Genomic DNA, 22,839 nt, shown 5'->3' on the forward strand with positions numbered 1-22,839 from the left:
GAGTGAATAATCCACAGGGAATGAAGAAGACAATTTGAAGCACGGAACTTATTTTTACCGCAATTTGTGCCCTGTCAAACCCTCAGTTAACCGTTTCCTTGGTTCATGGCGGTGCTCAATAATGATAAATCTAAGCCTTTCGGGTGTCTAAATCACCAGGCTGCCTGACAACGCTATCCTAATGCTGTCATATAGAGCTTTGGGACAGACCTAACACAGCTAATACAGAAGTGTTTGATGGCAAAACTCTGCCCTCTAGCGATGTTTATCACGCACACCTCTTACTTGTTTCGCATTTTAATCTCGTAGGTTAGTGGGCATGAACGATATTTACATTTGGGGGTGAGTGGTAGGACTCTGTCTGCCAGCAGACCATGCAAAGGGTACTGACTTTTTGTTCTGGGGGAGCAGGAACAAGCCAGTAAGTCTCCTGCGGACCAAGTAATTGCTTACCTTACCTGCTTTCAACACATGGCTGGTAACCATAGTTAGCCATTTTCTGTTTTAATCCATCGAGTTTTGTTATAAGGCAAATAATGATGCCACAAGGTATGCAATGGGCTTATTTTGTTTCACATTCTAGATAATTTGCCCGAAATTTTGAAGTGGTACCTCATGGCTGCTTTAACCAGGTGTTTTCTATAGTCGTCACGGTTTGCTGACTGGCAAATGACCGCAATGTACAAATGCACTATATTTTTAGCACGGGGATACTCTAAGCTGCATAGCAATTACAACATGAGTTAAATATTAGTATGAAACAAATAGTCAGACCGCCTCATTTAAAATGTAAAGCCAACATCTCAAACTTTGGCATTAAGTATGAATAAACAAGCCTAAAAAGATGGCCTTGCTGCAGCTGAAAAGGCAAGCAGCAATACTAGCATGGCCATGTAAAATTTGTGTTACTTTTGGAGAAGAGAAATTGTTTTGTGGAGTATACCCATCATTGCCCTTGACATAGGTTAACTATGGCAATCAAAATAAGTTGTTCAAAGTGATTTTAAGTGTTTTGATTTATGTGTTGTCAACTTTTTCTGATGTCAACAAGCATACACAAATGAACAATAAAAATACAAGTTGAAACCAGCCAAAAATTAGCTTCATCATGTTTCTATTGCAAGTGCTGCTGTCAACAGATAGGCGAGTTGAGATGATGTTCAATATATGGGCTACTCTAATTTAGATTAAGTTGGTTAAGTGCATGACAAGTGGAAATAGGAATTGTGCAAGAATCAGCAACTCACAACTGCTGCTGTGATACAAACAGGTTAGACAGGATGAGATGCAGTAAGACCTTTTTAGTTAAGACATTGCTGGGCTACTTTCATGGAAATAAGCATTGGTATTTTGTAAGAAACAGTGATAAAATGTTTGTTTTGCCTGACCCATCTTAACAGAAGCCAGAGGTATGCCTATTGTGTTTGACTTGGTGATGGGCTGATGTGTGGCAGTCCAAGTTTTTTTTTTAGTTTTTTATGCTTGCTGAATTTTCTGTTGTTATTTTATTGAATTCCTTTGCTTTTTGTGTTAAAACTGCTGTGGAGGAGAAGTGTAACGTGTTGCATCAAATTATTGGTGTTAATGATTGTTTATGCTCATTATACTGTCATGACATTATGATGCTTTAATGCATTCTGTTCCACTTTAGTGGCCTAAGGTGTTAAAAAATAAGACGGTTTTGTCAGGTTTCTGATATTACGTCCATGCCAACTTGAGATAGATGTCTTCGTTTGCTGAAGCATCAGTCACGAGATCATAAGTTCCATATTTTGTGAACTGATTTTTTCACTCCCGCACGGCCTTTTTGCGACGGAATTTTTCACTCCCACTTTAGTTCAAAAGCGATTCTAGCTCCCTGTATTATCCAAACCCCAGTTTTAAGACACCGAAAATGCTGATGACTCACTGAAGCAGTCAAAAGCGACCAGCGTTCCTCCCTTTCAAAGAATCGTGGATTGGATTTTAAAGTCTGATGGCACAACTCATGAAGAATAACAGAAGGTGATAATAGTTCGGAACTGTCAATTTATGCGGTGTTTTGCACTTACCCTGATTAAGAATGGTTACCAGTCACATATATCTTGAAATCAGGGGTGCTCCTTCTTATTCAGTCCAGGGTTCCAACCATCCCCCTAAATTTGTGAAGAAGTGTACTTATGTGGGAGATACTCATATTTTGGGGTACATTGCATAATTTTTCACTGCTCCCAAACCTATCTTCAAAAACTCTGCCGCTGCTTGAAATGCAATTATTTCATCAACGACTTGATAGCTTTTAAACAATCATTCTCGGCTCAATCTTCTACTGACATGAATCTTGGTTGCTGGAAATCATATAATACCCAATGGTGTAGGCGATCAGAAGGCTATGGAAGTGAGGAGCGGAGTGGTGTAGGAAATCTAGGCAATGAGGTGGGGCGGGTTACAAGTTCCACTGACATCTCCTCCTTTACCAAGAGTGTTACTTCATATAGCAGGTGGTTTTATGGTGTTGTGGTCCAGCTGTCCTATGAGATCAGTGAAAGGTTGGCATTTGGTTGTCTCTGAGGATAATGTTGGCTATCTTATGATGATAACACCCATACTGCAACAGGAAAGCTCTGTTACAGTACGGAAAGTAGAATGAAATGAAAGAATGTTTCATGGGTGTTTTTGCTAACATTGAATTGTAAAATTGTCCTGACAGAACCATTATCATAATCACTGTACACATTTCAGTACAGGCTGTGAATGCGGACAGCCGGCCTTATACCTATACAGCCTACATTGATACTAGAAATCAACGTCGGTTGTGTGGTGATGGCATAATGACAGCAGTGATAATTTGGTACGTATGATGAGGGGGATAGCAACCCATGGATCGCGATCAATACATTAAGTCCAGAGAAGATGGTTTTGTGTTAAAGTAAGCTTTTATCTCATCTTTTTGTGATCTTCTAGCTAAAAATATTGGATGAGGGGAAGGGAAATCAGCATTGAGGGTGAACCAAACTAACATAAATATTGCGTAGTGCCCCAGAAATCAATTTGAATTGATACTCCTGCATTATACATGACATAAATCACAGAAAATATTTGATGTGCATGCTACTTGCATGCAAAGGGCAATTTTGGCTTGCTGATTGAATTTCTACTAATGTTTGGATCTTGGTAATGAAATGTGTCATTCTGTAGCAGTTGATGTTTTCATGATCTGAAATGCATTTGTTTACACCAGCGTCCATAAAATAAATAAAAAGATGGCGGCCAACTATTTTTAATCCTCACCCTGATTCGCCGCATTTGTACCACGAGCAGGTGGAGGGGGGGGGGGGGGATTCCCTGACGTTTGCAAACTAAGAAAGGTAAAGCCTCGCAAAAAACAAACAAACATTGAACTGTCTTTAGCGAGATCTCGTGATTGGTAAGAAGTCTCCTGTTGTTAACTGACCCCACTAGACCAAGTTGAAGGCCCAATTTTCCTGAAAACCAAACACCAGCTTTGCATGTTCATATATATGAAACCATACAGTAAAGTGACATGGTACATGAAGAACTATGTTCCTTGTTTAATCATAAGTACTATGGCATGTAGTTTTATCCGCTTGAAGCCTATATAGGTAGGATTTTGTTCATGTAACAGTGCCAACCCTCCGCAGGCGGTGTGCAGAATCGTCGCTTGCCCTTCGCCGCACCCGCCGGCCTTGAATCGTCTTGCAATGATCGCAAAAAACATCGCTTCTCTGAAATCAGAATTGCTAGGGACACTTTTTTGGTGTCAACACGCGCACAGTGGATACCCTAGAGGCTACCAAAGATTTTAGCAAGACTGCACTATACGCCGCATTGGTATCCTCAGGAAACCGTACGGGGGGGGGGGGGGCCGCATCCCCCAGCCCCCCCCCCCCGTCCCTCGTGCCATGGCGAGTAACTTGTTCAGAAAGAGCTATCTGCCTGGTGCGAAGTTTTTTTTAGAAAAAAATAGATACGATTTACCCGCTGGGACACGGCGGAAGGCGCCCACCAGTCAAAACATGTTGCGCCAGGCTTGGAACATGCCGAAGGTGTGGTGAATAGTTTGGTGACGGTTGAGATGGGGTTCGAAGCGCAAATTAGATTTTCATAAGGAGGCATGGCCTCGTGGAGACCCCCATATTTGACGTCATTTCCAGTGCCGCTCGCTACTGTTTCGGAGTGTCATGCGTTTTGCTGCCCTGGCTATTGAGGACCTTCGTTGTTTTTTTTCCGGTCGAGGAAAGCAAATCCAGCCGTAGATCGAGTTTAAACGTGAGGCCCCGCCAAGTCCCGAGGGCGGAAGAAAACTCCTCTGTTGTGATTGGGCTATCTCGTTGGTCTGGGGCAGGTACATCTGCTTTCCTAGCAGCGGCACATACCCTGGCATCTGTTCAAAGGCAGGATGTGACTGAACGTTTCGGTTATGTACATGATATTGGAAATTGCTGTGATGAAAGAAACTTTCGGCGATAGGCTGATAACTGAGGACGCTACTGGGCATGGACTTAATAAACATTTTGCCATATGATATCGTATCACGCTACTGGCGACAATTTTTTTCTCCAAAAATTTGGTCGGCGACAAAAAGTACACTTTTACCACCCCTGCAGCCGGTCCTGCGGTGGAAATCTTATTTGACCTTCTGCGCACCATTATGAAAGAAGCACATTTCATTAGTCCTGCTTTTCGAACGAGTCTGTTCTGTTATGCTTGCCGCGCACTAATTTGTCAAAGTGTAGTAACTGCTACGAAGGCTTAAAATGCTCTTTTCATGCAAAAATATATGCAGACACGAATTTATTATCCCGCAAGTTCAACGACATGTTAAACCATGGCCTTGATTTCTCCCCTACGGCGCTTACCATAGTGGCTCTTCGAGGCGCACTGGCTTTGGATATAGAAGTATCACAGGGTCCGTAGTGACGCAATGGCTCAAATGTTAACCAATGCGCTTCCCGGTAAGAGGTCCTTACCGCCTGCTGGGCCAATCACAAATGTGCTTTCATTTGCAACAGTAGGGGTACCATGGCGCTTGTCATGACGACGGCGATATCGAAAATTGCACGGAAAAACATAGCGCTGTTACAAAGCGTGATGGAGAGCCCTTACCTTTCGTGGACATGGAGCCCCATAAGAAGAACACTAGGCAACTCCATTGCCTTTTCCGGTCAGGGATTGAAGGGGATTTCCGTCCAAACAAGCCAACCGAGTACTTGCCGGCTGCTATTCTGGAGACACGGTGGCCGAGGCCTCCTGGTCGATCAAGGGGGCTACAGAGGGATGCACATTGCTTTGGTCCCCTCCCTGGTGTGGGAGGCCCTCAGACCGAAGCAGTTGATTCCGGCTCGATACAGGGGGCCTCATTGACGCCAAAGGATCGCTTACCGACAAGGGGTCCAATAATTGGCAGATGATACTAGTTCAGCTCATTCGGCCCTGACATGAGACTTGAGGGCCCGAAGGGTTCAAAAGGCCAGCCGGAGGTCCGGGCACTTCAATGCCAGTCAGAGGGTCCCGCACGGACCAGGGCACCCTGAGTAGGTAACAGGCTATATGTCGGATCAAACACCATCAGAAATGCACATTCGGCTCCGCGGCGGCATGGGCCTCAGTGCCCATTTCTCAAGCAGGGGAAAAAAGCGGAGCCGACGATTTATATTGGTCGCGGCCCCTAACGCCTAACAGGGACCCTGTGCTGGCAAAGGGCCCCAAATCGGTCAGAGGCAATGTTGGAGGAGTCCCGAAGAGCCTGGAGGACCCACCGGGTCCGATGATCAAGGACTTGATTGGAAGGTCTAAGAGTACGAAAGACTGGTCGGTGTGTTATTCAGGGGTGCCGGCCTGCGGGGACTGACCCTCGAATGACAGTCAGAGAGCCCTTCGTACCGATCAGGGACATCCTGAGTCGATATATGTCTATATGTCGGTCAGGCCAGGCCAGCGCTGCACAGTCCGCTCCGTATTGGTATTGGAGCGGACTGTGGGAAGTAGGCCTGAGGGCCCATTTCCCAATCAGCTACAAAGCTGGGACCAGTGATTTACACTGGTCGGTGCACCTGTATCTATCAGTAGCACCCAGTACCTAACAGAGGGCCCTATAATCGCAATGGGCCCGAAGTGACCAAGGTCAGTACTCGATGAGGCCCGAAGAGGGACCGGGGTGGCCCAACAAAACAGACTATCAAAGGCCCGGCTGAAGGGCATAATGGCCCACAAGTTTAGCTGCAGGTCACATAAGGAATCGTGGTACGTAGGGTGATGACCTGAAATATCGGTCAGAGGTCCTCTTGCATCGCTAAGGACCCCCTGAGACAATGTGGATGTCCAACGCGTCCAGAGACCGCGTACACCGAACAGATGGCCCCCTGTCATCCTGAACCTTGGGGGCCCATTTGCCAAACAGGAGCAAGATAAGGGGCCACGATTGGCATTGGTCTGGGTCTCTGAAACAGTGGTTGGGCCCCTTTGTCGGCCAGGGGCCCACAGTGCATGACAAGGGGATATGTCTCTGCTAGTGGTCCCCAGTCGATCACGGGCTTTGTTTGATGAGGTTTGGACAGGGACCGGAGGACCCCGCGGGACCCAAGATCAACGGCACGATTGGACTCGGACCCGGCCCCCACCCGTAGTGCCATAACCTGAAACGTCAGTCAGAGGGCTTCCATTAGGCTCCTCTTGCCAAGGTTCTGTATCCCTATTTTTGGGGCTTCGACACTGGGCCGAACAGTCGGCTCCATGTCCGTCTGAGCCCTTGAGACCCACTTATTAAGCAAAAATGAGGCCGGGGCCCGCTATTTGCAATGCTCGGGGTCGCTGAGACGGTGAGAAACTCCTGTGTCGGTCAGGGGTCAGCGACGCGGGTCAGAAGGCCTCCCGCGTCAGGGAGCGGACCAATCTGACATGATGCATCACTTTAAGGACCTCCCGTCGACCAGGGGATGCCGCCCCGTGTAGCCAGCATGACGGCCGGGCGACACACCGCGGTGGGACAGAATGGCCCGTCAACCCTTCACCGGAGCAGAAATGTGCCTCGTAGTGTATATATATATATATATATATATATATATATATATATATATATATGTATATATATATACATATATACATATGTAAATATGTTTATATGATATCTTAGAAAACATGCCCTCATTAAGAGATGGGTCATATCCGGTGATTTTTTGCGGGCCCCTTGTTGACCATGTGCTCCTCCCTTGCCAATGCTCTAGCTGCGCCCCTGGTCCCTGTCTGTAATTTTTCCAACTTAATTAACTTAATTCAACTTAATTTTTTATGTGGCGTGAAGGGAAATCGGTACGCTAAAAGCTACCAGTGGTATCGACTTAAATAACATCGTTAGGGTCCGGGCTTGATAACCAAACACTTTGCTGATCTCTGGAAGTCCTAAAATTGAATGCGGCTGAAAATGGGTTATAATGCCGTAATCAGCATGTCAAATATTAGCATTGACGGATTTAATAAAACTCGCTGATCACACCCATCGTTAGTGCATCATAAAGCTCCAATGACTTCGAGCAAAATGAAAGGGGTCTGGGTTTGAATATAAATAAGAATATGACTGGTCTGCAAATGCAAACTGGTCTTCCAATCCATCAGACATATTTAGCCAGAAGACGAAGACAGTCGCCTGCTTAGAATCTTTCCAACGAACATGACGTCAAGGCATCGAAAAAACACACTTGATGCGTACATCCCGACGTACCGCAACCTACATGTTATACCCGAGATGAGATGCATCGCCCCGCCCGAGACCAATCGAAATCTGGTAGTAGAAACTGCCATGCAAAAAAAAAGCTAAACAACCTTAAGAACAGGAGCTTTCAACACCAATTCATGCAAATGCTAGCTTGTATAGTTATACAAACATACCAGGGTGAGAAATTAGCTGTTGGTAAGATTCGGTTCAAAGGCATTGCTTCCAGGTGATTGTCTGCATGCCGAAGTGTTATGCTTTCACAATGGAATTATTTGTAGGGCCTGACTTGTATGAGCGTAACACGCCATTGCTGTTGCCAAAACACGTCTTAATGAGTTAAATGTCGAGTAATCATTCATAACACCCACACACACGCACACAGCTTCAATGGATTTGCAACCAATTAATGACAGTTTCCGTGAAACACCTCCCAAACTACAAATGCTACTAGTATGAGTAGGGTCTCTGACATGATTAAAAGGCTTGTTTGACATGCAAATAATCTTAGCTGGATACAAAAGGTCTGCTTATGCGCACTGGTGAAATTGCATGGAAACCGTTTTTTTGTCAGTGTTAAGTGCATATTAGAACCTCCTAGAAACACTTTCAACTTTTTAAAACTTTTCGGTCATTCAACTTAACGTGGAAACGGATTTCACGCAGGTAATGGATATGCAATCTGCATAGGAGAGCCCACATGCCCATGAATCTAACGGTTTATGTAAAACACATGTGAAACTGTGTACATTGTACAACATTGTGAAGCCAGCTGTGCGAACTAGCAAGCAGATCGTTTCTCAGGTGCAAACGCTAAAGGTATCGTGAGGTCCTGCGCCTTGGAGCCGTCCGACTCGCCGGTCGGGGTCCGGCCGACCCGCCGGCCACACGAGGGAGGGCGCCTTTTGCGCGCGGCGTGCCGCGGGGTGTGCCGCGATGCGGCCGGGGCCGCGTCCCCCTGTCTGCATTTCACTGACGCCGACCGCGTTAGATCGCGGCTACTTCTGGCGTGCGAGGGCAGCTTTGCTAGTACTTTCATGCATACCAGTTTGGAGGCGCCTGATAACGCACTCGACTTCTGGACGCTGACTAAGATAATGGTATGATAATGCTGCAGCTATCATAAATTCGGATATGGCACTAAAACAATACAAAAATAATGCAAAAATATGGCATTGATATGATACTAAAATTCCAGCTCTTGGAAAGGCACATGTTCGAATAAAAAGAGCGTAGGAAGATCTATGCGAAATAGAGCGGCAGCTTCCGCAAAGCAAATGCAGGACACGACCAGTCGCACGCAATGCTGCAAAGACCTGGCTTGATGGATCAAACTCAATTTCTGAGGTACGAAGTCAAACCAGACTGCAAAGTACACCCATTGCCATAAGTTGTATGCATCCCGCGACGTGTCCCGCAACACGCACTGAAGGTGCATGCACCTTGAGCAGGCTGTTGGCAGTCTGCAAAGTATTCGATGCCGGACTGCTCAGTCACAAGCATTCCTAGGGCACGGCCAGCGGTCTCGCGCCCACCTGCAAGGCCCAGCAGCTTTTCCCAAAGGATCTCATCCAAAAGGATCCGAAGGATCTGGATCAGATCTCACAATGGTGGCCAGTCTCCTCTTGACCACCGCGGCAATTACCGAGCGGGGTGGCGGGGGAGAGGCGGCGGTCGCCAGGCACCGCCACCGTGAAGGAGTGTGCGTGCGGAAAAGGCGGTCTTCTGACTCGCAAACACAGCTAGTTAACGCACCGTCGAAAAACCATCCTACCAGTTCCGACCTCGAAAACAATCTAAAACTTCTTCGGAGCGCTTTGAACACTTTTCACGAAAAAGCTTAACAATACTGGAATTTCGGTACTTCCGAGCAATTCGGTACTGCCATGCGGGTGTGTATTCACACTTCGGAATCGTTAGGCTGGCACTTACAAACGCGCGCGCGCGCGCGCGCGTTTGTAAGTGCCAGCCTAGTTTGTAAGTGTTTGTGTGTGTGTGTGTGCGCGCGCGCGCGCACACACACACACACACACACACACACACACACACACACACACACACACACACACACACACACACACACACACACACACACACACACACACACACACAGCCACCATATATATGTCGACGTGCGTTGCATAAGTACCATTTGCCAAGGCCTTTTGGCATGATAAACTATTGTTTCTAAGAACACCAATTTGCTTTCCAGAGGACCCCGTACCCGTTACATAGCCCATGAAAGACGCATCTGTTACTCTTCGATAATCTTGTAGCGCTGCCCGGTACAAATATGTGCGGAATGCTACGGTATTTTCAAACACTCGTAATTTAGTACACCTGATCACTGCCTTGCTGCCAGCTGTTGTTCACCTCTCGAGTTGATCACAGCCGTAGTAGTAGATTTCACTGATATCCGACATAGGCGTCGTCATGTAGTATACACTACCAAACTTATCAATTTGTATCGTTGTCGTATCTTATCGGTGTTTAAGGTACGCAACAAAACCTTATTTATTAAAATAATATCTCGTGAATTAATGAAGTTGTAGCAATTAGAAACTCTTTCAAAAAACCACTCAGACTTCTGAAGAAATCTTCTTGACGTCATAAATATTAAAGCACAACAACTCTACTACGACTCGCTGGTACCGCCCCTGGCCCGGAAGGCTGTCATGCAATTTTCTGACGTCACGGACAGCATTCTACTACGATCAGACGCCTTCGCTTCCTCAGCCCCCAAATCCTTAGAAACCACTGCGGCGAATTGTGTTTCTGTGAAAGTACCCAATGGGATCGTATTTTCTGATATGCAAGAAAATTCCGCCCGAGTGTCAGTTCTGCGTTGAGTGAACGCGGTGTGGGAGTGGCTGGTGGAACTGTGCAGGGAGAAGAGGTGCTTTGTGGAACAGGAACGGTCTGCCAAAGTCCCAGTTTGGTTGATCAAGGACCACTGCCACTGGCTTGTAGGTGGTGGTTAATCCCATCATTAGCTTCGAAGAGGGGCTGTTGCCGTCTGGTGGGTGCATTTGTGTTTAAATGGTCTGGACACTAATGGGAGATGGGCAGCTGCTTTAGCAAAGACAAGAGGGATGTGAAGAGAGACTTGGTCTCTGGATCAGCGCCAGCTGATCGTCATGCTTTTCACACTGCCCTTGATGTCCCCAATCAGCAATCAACAGCAAATAGTCAGTTAGCACAACAACCAAGTGATGCTGGTGGGAGGTATTTAGTAGAATCACGTTTGAATGGGCCACCATTGCCATCTGTACCAGATAGCACACTTGCTACAGCAAGCAATGCTAAGGTTTTTGTTGCTTTGTATGACTATGATGCAAGAACAACTGAAGATTTGAGTTTCAAGAAAGGGGATCATCTGGAAATATTGAATGATACTCAGGGAGATTGGTGGTATGCCAAGAGCAGAACAACATATCAAGCAGGCTACATCCCATCTAACTATGTCGCAAAATTGAAGTCCATTGAAGCAGAGCCGTAAGTATTCTGTATCTCTTTCACTTGTAAAGTGGTGTTTAGGGTTTAGGATGGGGGTCAGTTTTATCAGAACATTTTTTATTTGTATTTTTTATTCCAGTAACAGCTGGGTTCATCATTAAAGGAAATAATTAGTGTCTTGTACCCAGTGAGGCATATTGAGAATGAATTTATGCACACAACCTATGAGATTTAAGACTTTGGTTGCAATCTTTCATCCTGTCATGGAACTGAAAAAATTATGCATGCTCTGCTGCAGATAAAACATCAATGCCTTTATATCAAAAGGTTAATAGAAGGTGCATTGCATGGAAAGGACTTATGTGATAGGGTTAAGTATATGCTAGTCATATATTGATGATGTTGAAAGCTGGAATATTTGAAGGTCTAGCTTAGATGGCTAATAAATTGAATGTTTTACTATTTGGTCAGAATTCACCTGAATCCTGAGATTTTGGTGTTAGCTGTTTATGGGTACATTGTGTTCAATGTAAATATGTGTGTTACGTGCCTGAACTTCCTAAGTGTGGGTGCTGCAGTAGTCCAGCAGCTTGTTACATCAAACTTCTCAGTGTCTGCAAGCTACTGTTTGAGTGAAAAATGGGTCCCAAGATGAGAGCTTGGTTGAGATTTCTTAAGATGAGTCTGTGGTGGCTCATCAGGCAGAGTTCTTTATTTTCAGGTCACCTAGGCTGAAATTATTGTTGTTGTTTTGGTTTTTGACTATTGCATGTTGGGTAGTTTCATTGTTGGTTAAATCATTCATGGATTAGATGTGTCTAACATGTTCATGATTATTCCTCAACTTTTCTGTGTTATGTTTGCAGGTAAGACACAGTATTTCTAGCTTGTACTGACAGCGCCATTTACTGTGTTTTTCTGCTTCTGTTGGTCGTGTTTGCCTGCATGCATGCATATTTGTATGCAGACATAATGGTCTGCTTGCAAATACATCATGATATGATTACTGTTACTGAGGGATGTCACAATCTTAAATTGATTTGGGGGTGCTGAAGCAATAAAGGTGACCTCTCTGACCCCAAAATCTTGATTACTTCCCAGATTTTGGCCACCTGAATTTGTGTCCTTATGCTAAAATTGATATAACATAGTATTTTATTGGTTCTGAACTTAAGTTATTGATGAAAGACATCCCATTTGAAGCTGATGTGAATGTGATAATGATAATGATGTTGTTAGGGTCCTTGTGTACCAGCAGCTGGGACAAGGCTTGCTGCATTTCGTTGGTCCAGTATTTCATGTTTTGCTCATACATTGAAGGAGGGCTCAGAAGGGCATTGGAGGCACATTCCCCCCCCCCCCCCCTCCCTCCCAAGCATACAAAGTGACACCTCTGCAGTGAGTGGTACTGCTGTGAGAGTAGAGAAGTCTCATGTTTTGGATAGTATCCAAATAAATATATGTGGTTAGTAGACTTAAATCAGCCATTGTGCATTGTGCAGACATCTGTCAATTCTGCTGTGGAGTTGTCTTAACTAAGCCTCATCCATCAGTTGTTTGAACCTTTCACACTTCTGCAGCAGGCCGTAATATCAAAATACAATGTTCTTTGCCACATGCATATATCCAAGCATCTATCCCACCTATCACCCCAAATGTTTACCATCATCACCACTGTCTGCAGATGGTACAATGGCAAGATCAAGCGGATCGAGGCAGAGAAGAAGCTGCTGCTGCCAGAGAACGAGCATGGCGCCTTCCTCATCCGCGACTCTGAGTCGCGCCGCAACGACTACTCTCTGTCGGTGCGCGACGGCGACACGGTGAAGCACTACCGCATCCGACAGCTGGACGAGGGCGGCTTCTTCATCGCCCGCCGCACCACCTTCCGCACGCTGCCTGACCTGGTGGAGCACTACAGCCGCGACGCGGATGGACTCTGCGTCAACCTTCGCAAGCCCTGCATCCAGGTGAGAGAGTGTCCCCGCCCTGTCCGCGCTGTCCCGTCTGTGCTCTGAGTCCGACTGACACTCTGTCATACTCCGACTGCGCCTCCACCATCGTGTTCTCCTGTCGCTCTGTGCCCGATGGTCTGACTGTCTGCCCGGCCTGTGTTCTGACGCTGCCCTGTCCGCCGTGCGTTCTGGCGCCACTCTGCCCGGTTTGTGTTTTGAGGCCACTCCGTCCGGCCTGTTTTCTGATGCCGCTCTGCCCGGTTTGTGTCCTGACTCCGTTCTGTCCGGCCTGTGTTCTGACGTCGCTCTGCGCTGACCCGGTCCAGGTCGAGAAGCCAGTGACGGCCGGCCTGTCGCACGACACGCGCGACCACTGGGAGATCGACCGCACTTCGCTCAAGTTCGTGCGCAAGCTGGGCCAGGGCCAGTTCGGCGAGGTGTGGGAGGGCCTCTGGAACAACACCACGCCCGTGGCCATCAAGACCCTGAAGCCAGGTGAGTGGCCGCCGGACGGGGTCACGGCTTAAAGAGGGGTGGGTGTGGAAGGGCCTCTGGAACAACACCACCCCCATGACCATAAAGACCCTGAAGCCAGATGAGTGGCTGCCGGACGGGGTCACGGCCCAGAGCGGCCGCCTCTCCGCACCTCTGTCAGCCCTCTTTGGCCCTGTGTCACATGCACGACGTCGTTAGATAAGCTGTCCAGCTGTTGGTGGGTAGCATTGCTGAGAATGCTGTTTTTTCTCTGGTCACTGCTTGCTATCAGCTCATGTAAAAATAAACGTGAGTCTCGATGGCCCTTAAACCCGAGCCTCGAGGCTTGAGCAAGTTAATCATACAGCGTAATGCTTTTTAAGAACCACTTGGATGTTTTGCAGCTGAACATTACTTTAACTATTAACGTGACTTTGGGTGAGTGTCGTGCGACTCCGCCACTGCATCGTATGATAGGCCCGCCTCATGCTTATTGGAACGCACGACTCCAGACCCGGTGTGCCCGTGTAGCAGTCCAAAGGTGGCCGGAAGACGTCCTCTGAAGTCGGCGCGCCCTAAAGCGTCAATACATCGCCAGTCCTCACAGCCAGCGTCATGCTTTTGCTAGGCACCATGGACCCGAGGGACTTCCTGGCTGAGGCGGCCATCATGAAGAAGTTGCGAGACGCGAAACTCATCCAGCTGTACGCCGTCTGCACGCTGGAGGAGCCCATCTACATCATCACCGAGCTGATGAAGAACGGCAGTCTGCTGGAGTACCTGCAGAGCAGTGAGTGGCGCCGACGAGCATCTCCTCCCCCTCCCAGGACACACGGCGCTCTCCTTCCTCCCAGAACTCACGGTGTTCTCACTGGCTGGGAGCCAGTTGGCTGCACGAATTGCGATAAAGGTGACGGTCGTTTGGGATTAAGGGCATATCGATTGCCGGATTCATGTAGTCCCCATAGCTTAAGTAACAAAAGTAGCTGGATTATCAGCATTCACGACGTGATAGTATGTGTTGTAAGGCGCTCAACATATTGAAGGAGCAGATTATTTTTTTCATTCGGCCGCACGCCTTCGGCTAAAAGTTCGTCGCAGTATTGGTGCAGAGTGGCCAAAATATCGGACAGCTGTTTGGGAATGGCCTGTTGATTTGAATCATATATTTTTTGAGAAGCACTTCTTGACTGAAGTACTTGTACCGATCCCAAAAAGCGTTGTTTTTTAGCTGCATGCATACAAATTTGCAGCATCTCCTCTTGAACAAAAAATATGGTGCGTGTCGCGCAGTCAGCTTTTCGGCTAAATCGGCTCACTTTATCCGATGCGAACGAGGAAAGATGGTTTCTTTCGTTGTGAAGACAGGGTTGCCCCCTGACTCCACGCCTGCCATCGTGTAAGGCGTGGGAAGTATTCACAGCAACCCGGACGACAAGGATGCACGTGACGTCACGTACTATCTTTGCCGGACGCGCAGAATCTATTTTCGCGACTTGTCCCACGTCATGTACGTGACGTCAGCCACCGTCGCCCTTTGTCCACGTTTTGCTCATCTTTTTTATCGGTGTGGATTCGCTTTCATGTGGATAGTGTCGGCATTGGTGAAGGCTGGTTTTAAGGTCGGTATACTTGAGTGGGCGGGGGGGGGGGGGGGGCAGCAAGACGTGCGGCACTGTCTTGTCGAGGGACGGTTCAGATGGCGGGTCTTCACAGGGACGGATGGGCCCTGAGATGAGTGAGTGCGCACAAGGTGTGAGTGCTGACGGGAGTGTTGTGCGCAACGGGGTGGTGTGAAAATGTGACCACGTGGCCACTGAGCCTACGCCACTCCGTGATTTCAACATGCAGTTTTATCAGCGCAGGGTTTCGTGGTTTACGTGTTTTATACAAGTCACATAAATGTGTTGTGTAGTCTATGTGCCCCACAAAATGGTCACAGCACTTGGCGCGCTTTAAAACTCTTACCATCACCGCCATTCGAGTATTTGTTCGTTGCGTATTTGTCTTGAGGGTGATCCTATGCGCCCGCAGTAGGCCACAGACGCACGCTCGTGCGCCTCGTCACTGATCAGGACTGGCTTGCACGTGACGAACTTGCTAACCGGGCCGTCGGTCGTTCACGACTAGCGTGACCACAAGCGGTCACCTATGTGGGATATGCCGATGCTTGGCGCCATTCGTGCACTCTGCAGCGGTAAAGCCAACAACGATGAGGCGTCTCGACCGAGCAGAGGTTGAAACTTCCGGACAGAGGAGAGGTTGAGGCGACTCAACAGAAGACGTGTTGAAGCGTCTCGACCGAGCAGAGGTTGAAGCTTCCGGACAGAGCAGAGGTTGAAGCGTCTCGACCGAACAGAGGTTGAAGCTTCTGGACAGAGCAGAGGTTGAAGCGTCCCGACCGAGCAGATGTTGAAGCTTCCGGACAGAACAGAGGTTGAAGCGTCCTGACCGAGCAGAGGCTGAAGCGTCCCGACCGAGCAGAGGTTGAAGCTTCCCGACCGAGCAGATGTTGAAGCTTCCAGACAGAGCAGAGGTTGAAGCGTCCGGACCGAGCAGAGGTTGAAGCGTCCCGACATGCTCTGCACGTGGCAGCGATGTATGCGGTCTGGGATGGCGCCAAGACCACCGGACCATGGCGCACCTTTTCTGCTGATGCTTGACCGTATCGATGTCATCTCGCATGTATCAGTGTTAGGCACACAGGCGCGCACGCACATACGCATGCACAGTCCTCGGGTCTCGAGCCGTCCGGCCCGAGCCACGCTGGTCGTCCGGCTCCGTCTTCGCTCTATCACCGCTCCGGCCCCGCTCCGTCGCCACCTCGTCTCCGCCTTATCACGGCTTCCTCACCGCTCTGTCGTCACCCTGTCTCTGCTCTATCGCCGCTCCGTATCCGCTCTATCCCCGTCTGGTCTCCGCTTTATCACCACTTCCTCTCCGCTCCGTCTCTGCTCCGTCTCCGCTCCGTCTCCGCCGCATGCGCGGGTTGTCCGTCCGCGTCACGCCCGCCGATACGGGCCCCCGTTCGCCTCGGACGGAGACTGTGGCGGCGGCCGTCCGCTCCGGGTGGAGATTGCTGCAGCCGGCTTCCGTCGGAGCGCCACATGGTTTGTCGGCAGTCAGCTGATCAGGTCCCGCCAGCGTCCGGCCAGAGACCCCAGCCAGGACTGGCTGCTGCCGATCGGGAAGTCCCGCTGCTGCCGGGAGGGGAGTCTCGCTGCTGCTGGTGGCGCTCCGTCCGGAGGGGGCCGGGCTGAGGGCGAGTCCAGCCAGCGGCACCTGCCAGGGCTGGCTGCTGCCGGTCGGAAGTCCCGCTGCTGCCGGCGGCGCTCTGTCCGGAAGAGGCCGGGCTCAGAGTGCGTCTCTGGAAGTTTGGCTCGGGTGCTGCGTTTGGTGTAGGCTGTGCCGGTGCGAGCGGTCGCTAGTCGCGGTGCCGCAGGTGGAGGGTGCCGGCATGGTCCCGCGGTTGGAGCAGACCCCGTGCAGGGATGCGCACCGCGCCGCACTACGCTCGGGGTCGGGCTGCGCGTCCTGGTGGTCTGCCGTGCCCGATATGACGGAGCTGGCTTTGTGAGATATCCAGCCTGGCAGCTGTTGGTTGTGATGTGTTGTATTTAGTGCCACGCTGGTCAATACTAGCTCACATAGTTTGTAATACTCCGATATCCGGCACTAAGTCAGTGCGTGATACACACTTGATACACGCGTGTGTGCGTGATACACACGCGCGCTTGCCAGTAACGTCTACGACACTCCACTAGTCTCAAATGGATTGTTATGGCCGTGTTTGGATTTGATCTTGCTCGGGCCTGAGGTGGCGGGGGGTGACCCCGGGGCGTTGCCGCGGCGGTCGCTCTGTTCCGGGTAGCAGCCGCCGCCGCCAGCCGATACCCCGCCGCCGGCGCTGGTCTCTATCGGGACACCCGTGCCGCCGCCGCCGCCGCCGCCGCCGCCGCCGCCGCCGTGGGCGCCTAGTGAATCATCACTTATCGATCACTGAAAAAGCGAGCCGCGGCCTGTGCTGGCAGCCATACTGTCTGGTAGATGTGCTCGGGCGGGATTGGCACCGTAGGGACGTAGAACCGGCGCCGGCTTATCAGATGCCGCCCGCCAGCGAGATTGCCTCGAGACAAGGGCTATGTTAACCCTCGCCATGAGAGTGCCTCGAGACAGGGGCTATGTTAACCCTCGCCAGCGAGATTGCCTCGAGACAAGGGCTATGTTAACCCTCGCCATGAGAGTGCCTCGAGACAAGGGCTATGTTAACCCTCGCCAGCGAGATTGCCTCGAGACAAGGGCTATGTTAACCCTCGCCATGAGAGTGCCTCGAGACAAGGGCTATGTTAACCCTCGCCAGCGAGATTGCCTCGAGACAAGGGCTATGGTAACCCTCGCCATGAGAGTGCCTCGAGACAAGGGTAAGCTATGTTGATCCCCGCTGCCGATAGTCTTCGGACAGGGGCTAGCTTTGTTTACCCTCGCCCAACGGGAGTTTGTTCACTTCCGCTCTACGTGAGGACCTCAGGGTCCCACTCAGATCACAACAACTAAGCAGGCGTGAGTGTCGCGGAAAATGACAATGGAAACTCCTCGTTAAACTCTACCACATGGATGTCTATATGCATGCGCCCCCCCCCCCCCCCTCCCGCCGCCCGCCCCGCCCCCCTTGCAGGACGAGGGAGGCTGGTGATGGACCGGTCGGTGTACCGGTGTGGCTTCCAGCAGCGCGTGTTGTATTGGGCGTCCGTATTGCGTGCTCTCAGCCAATGGCTCAGTTTATTTCAACGTGTGACTCGGTCACCAGGTCAACCTCGGTGCAACCGTTATTCGGCGTGGCTTTATCTGCCGACATGCCACCCCATATGCTGACCCCATATACCTGTGTAACTGTGCACTCACTGTCCCCGCACCGCCCTAGTAACACAGCGCCCCACATACGCTGTGGCGCTGTCTGGCAACCGCGTGACCCGGCTGCCGGCGTCGCACGTCCTCCGCTGAGCCCCGGGCGCGCTGAGACCTTCCCCCTGATATCTCCTGAGAGACCTCCCGCCTGATATGAGATCTTCCCACGCTGATATCTTCCCCGCCGAGGTCCTCCCCCGCGGAGGCCTTCTCCGCTGAGATCTTTCCCCGCTGAGGCGTTCATTCGCTGAGATCTCCCCCTCTGAGACATTCCCCCGCTGAGACCTTCGTCCGCTGAGACCTTCCCCCGCTAAGACCCTCCTCCGCTGAGAACTTGCGCCGTTGAGACCTTGCCCCGCTGAGACCTTCCCCCTGAGGTGCTCCTTCGCTGGGACGCGCCTCCGCTGAGACCCACATTCGCCGAGACCCAAACACCCCTTCCTCCTCGCCCACTGAAACTTGCTGTCGTTGAGTGCCGCCTGCTTTGGGCCCCCATCTCCGTTAAAACCTGCCCCCACTGAGCCCCGCCTTGTCCGGCAGTCCGCGGCAAGGCGCTGAAGCTGAACCAGCTGATTGACATGGCGGCCCAGATCGCGGCCGGCATGGCCTACCTGGAGAGTCAGAACTACATCCACCGCGACCTGGCCGCGCGCAACGTGCTGGTCGGCGAGAACAGCATCGTCAAGATCGCTGATTTCGGTCTCGCGCGGCTTATCAAGGAGAACGAATACGAGGCGCGCGTCGGAGCCAGGTCAGTGTGGTGGTGGCGGGCCAGGGCGGGGCCGTGACGAAGGAGGGGTGCGATGGGGCAGGGCGGGGCGGTGACGAGGGAGGGCAGCAGTGGGTTAGGGCTGGGTGATGACGAGGGTGGGCGGCAGCGGTGAGTGAGCGCGGGGCCGTGACGAAGGAGGGGTGCGATGGGTCAGGGCGGGGCGGTGACGAGGGAGGGCAGCAGTGGGTTAGGGCTGGGTGATGACGAGGGAGGGCAGCGCTGGGTCGGGGCGGGGCGATGACGTGGGAGGGCAGCGGTGAGTGAGCGCTTGGGGGTGATGAGGAAGGGCAGCGATGGGTCAAGGTGGGGCGGTGATGGGGAGGGCAGCGGTGGGAGAAGGCGTGGCAGTGACGAGGGGAGGGGCAGCGGTGGGTGAGGGCGGGGCGGTGACGAGGGAGGGCAGTGGTGAATCAGGGCGGGACGTTGACGAGGGGGGGGGGGGGGCAGCGATGGGAGAGGGTGGGGCGGTGATGGGGAGGGCAGCAGTGGGTCAGGGCGGGGCGGTGATAAGGGGGAGCAGCGGCGGGTGAGGGCGTGGTGGTGACGAGGGAGGCAGCTGTGCGTGAGGCCAGTGTGGGACAGGATCATGGCAGGCCGGTGACGCCGCAGAGGTGAGCCGGGGGGGGGGGGGGGGGGAGGGCGGCGCTGGGTCAGGTTAGATCGAGGGAGGTTAAGTCAGCGCAGTCCCGGTCCTGACAGGGCCGGCTGGAAGCACACCAGGCCAGCGGGGTGGGGGTGGGGTCGGACGTCTTATCCGAGCCAGATCGTTACTGCATCTTTGTTGGAAGTGTTGCCAAGATGCCTCAGAGGTGACGGAGGTGGGTGACGGGGAAGTTGCGCCTGGCGCTGAGGCTCGATGGCGCGGCCCAGTGACCTTCTGTCCCGTAAAACCGATCCGTGTGGGGCTGTGATGACTACAGCTGCTACAGGGCTACAGCTGCCCCCCCCCCCCCCTTCCTGGCGGCGTGTGGGGCTGATAAACTGATCGTCATCGTCCGGATTCGGCTTGCAAGGGATACGGTGCTCCTGTCCTGCCATCTCTGGCCGGTGACTCGAAACAGCGGCGGACGGCGCGTCCAGTTAGCTCCGGCTGGGACTGACTTGACCGCACCGCGCGTCTGTCGACGGCTGTTACGCCGCTGGGGTGTGATGTGCGTACTCTCTTTGCTATCGGAGCTGTGCAGCCCCGCAGCTGTGCCACAGGTGGCGCAATGTGGGCCAAGGGCACTGACGTCGTGCACCAGGGTCACGGGGTCACCGGGACATCCGATGGCCGAACTTCTGACGGCTGCTCTCTGTTCCGTGAGCAGATTCCCGATCAAGTGGACGGCGCCGGAGGCGGCCAATTACAGCAAGTTCTCCATCAAGTCGGACGTCTGGTCGTTCGGCATCCTGTTGACGGAGCTCATCACCTACGGACGCATTCCCTACCCAGGCGAGTAGCGTAACAGCCGGCGGCGGTGGTCGGGGCTCAGGCGGCCCGCTCTGTGTTCCATGCGCGGGCTGGTGTGCTTTGTGGGGTTGTTAGCACGGCTGAGGCGTAGCTGGCGAGAGCTGTTACAGCTGCCGGGTGAGGACTCTCACACCACGTGGTGTTATGCGGTACTGTTAAGTAGTCGGACGTCGGCGCTCGCTGCTGATGCGTTGGTCAACTGCCGGGTCCTGTTTGTTATGTGGTGGACTCGTCTGTTTGTGTTTTTACTGTTGTCCGCTGAGCTCCTTCTTGGTAGACGTGCTTACCCCGCAGTGTATGGGAAGGTTTTTGCACTTAGTACCGGTATGCTCGGTGGCGGGCTGTGTTTGGTTGTGGATGCCGGCGCACCTCCTGGGGGCAGCACCGACGGTCCGCCGGCCGTCTCTCGACCGGCGAGAGCGGACTGGCGGACGGCCTGGATCGGCCCCGCTGGCGGCGGCGGCGGTCACCCCACAGCGACACCACCTGACACTGCCGAGGCCTCAGCACCCGAGCTGGCCGCCAGTTGACGTGTGTCGCGCATTTAAGGTGTTAATGTCGCGAGCATATGGGCCCAGGTTGTTTTGTGAGGCGAGTGACAGCCGGCATGCGCGAGCGAACTGGTGATGCACGAAGCCCGGGTCGAGCTGCGCACGCAAACCTCGGCCTACTTTCGGCCGGCAGGATTCCGTTTCGTCCCGGTCCAGTCCGTCGCATTAAACTGCCTAGGGTAGCGCGTGTCACCGTCCTTAACTTGCTGTTGTGACGATCTCTCCGGAACCGGGCGCGCTCGGTCCTCAATGTCGGGCATGCTGCCCGCTGCCTGTCGGCTTGGCACAGCTCGTGACGGCCGGCCGCCGTCTGCGACGTCGCTGACCGGCCCTGTGCGTGACCTCCGGCCAGCCCGGCTGACGGCTGGCTCTGTGGGGGACCGGGCGGCCCGTGGCTGATCCGCAGCTGACCGTCCGCCGTCGGTGCCGTTGCAGGCATGACGAACGCCGAGGTGCTGCATCAGGTGGAGCACGGCTACCGCATGCCGGCGCCACCCAGCTGCCCGCCGCAGCTGTACGACATCATGCTGCTCTGCTGGAACAAGGACCCGATGAAGCGGCCCACCTTCGACACGCTGCAGTGGCAGCTGGAGGACTTCTTCTCGCAGGACTCCACCGAGTATAAGGAGGCGGCCGGCTTCTAGGCGGGCCCTCGTCTGGCCGCTGCTGCGACCCAGTCATGTTCGCCCCTTGCCAGCAACTGCCGCGGCCGGCAGCGCGCCGCCGCTGCCGCTGTCGCCGCCGCCGCCGTCGCCAGCCGTCGCAGCCGCCGCCGCCGAGCTCCGGAGCGGGTCCGGACGTGTCGCCCGCTCACGAGACCATAGTGGGCTCGCGGCCGCGGCCCGAGCGTCCTTCCCAGGCCGGGTCGGCTCCGGTCGCCCCGCCACAGGTGCTTCATCCCGTGATGAGTGTTGATGCGAGCGGGAGAGAGGCCCGCCCAGTCCTTGGTACGGTTGGATCGGGGAGGAGGTGTGAGGCTCCGCTATTGGTGTGGTTTTGGTTTGAGAGAAGAATCGACTACGTTCTCAGTGTGCATGTGGTGTGAGAGAGAGAGAGAGAGAGGGTGAGCTACGTTCTCAGGCTTGGCTCCGTGTTCTTGGGCGCAGTGGGGGTCTTTATTGGGCTGCTGGTCCGATCAGCCAGGGTGGAAGAGAGGGAGTAGAGGAGGGGGAGGGGGGGGGGGGAGAGCTAGCTGCATTGCGCGCGTGGACGATCCTCAGTGGTCCCGTGTCTGAGATGGCCTTCCCGACCCCCATGTTCAGACGTGTATGTATGGGGGAGAGCCCGGTGACCTGACCCCGGCACCGTCGTGTTCCGGTCACGCCAGGTCACCGAATCAAACGCCGACGGCTCGCTGCCCGCCCGGGGTTACGTTTAGGTGCTGCGATTGTTCGCTCTGACGAGACGGTCGGGCCGGAGCGGCCGAGCCGGACACCGCGCCTCTTGATTCCGCTATTCAAGGCTATTTTTGTACATTGCCCTTTATAGATGATTGGGTCGCCGGAAGCCAGGCAGGTGGATTAGGTATTTTATGTAGATATGTCTCGTTTCGTATCCTTTTTACG

General features: G+C 52.5%; 1 protein-coding gene across 1 annotated transcript; it reads left to right on the forward strand.

Moving 5' to 3' along the window:
• The first annotated feature begins 10,469 nt into the window (after positions 1–10,469).
• LOC119105278 (tyrosine-protein kinase Src42A) lies at positions 10,470–21,919 on the forward strand. The gene is made up of 7 exons (XM_037228744.1): positions 10,470–11,203; positions 12,849–13,134; positions 13,446–13,614; positions 14,222–14,383; positions 19,039–19,249; positions 20,581–20,705; positions 21,710–21,919. Exons 1-7 carry the CDS (start codon positions 10,770–10,772, stop codon positions 21,916–21,918), a joined length of 1,596 nt encoding a protein of 531 aa, XP_037084639.1. The 5' UTR covers positions 10,470–10,769; the 3' UTR covers position 21,919.
• Positions 21,920–22,839: the final 920 nt, after the last annotated feature.

This window comes from Pollicipes pollicipes, unplaced genomic scaffold (assembly GCF_011947565.3).
Source record: "Pollicipes pollicipes isolate AB1234 unplaced genomic scaffold, Ppol_2.1 Scaffold_6138;HRSCAF=7277_pilon_pilon_pilon, whole genome shotgun sequence".
NCBI lineage: Eukaryota > Metazoa > Arthropoda > Thecostraca > Pollicipedomorpha > Pollicipedidae > Pollicipes > Pollicipes pollicipes.

Coding starts and splice junctions, on each gene's coding strand:
- LOC119105278 (XM_037228744.1), top strand. CDS start 10,770: ATGGGCAGCTGCTTTAGCAAAGACAAGAGGGATGTGAAGAGAGACTTG. Junction 14,384..19,038: donor GCTGGAGTACCTGCAGAGCA/GTGAGTGGCGCC, acceptor CTTGTCCGGCAG/TCCGCGGCAAGGCGCTGAAG. Junction 20,706..21,709: donor CGGACGCATTCCCTACCCAG/GCGAGTAGCGTA, acceptor GTGCCGTTGCAG/GCATGACGAACGCCGAGGTG.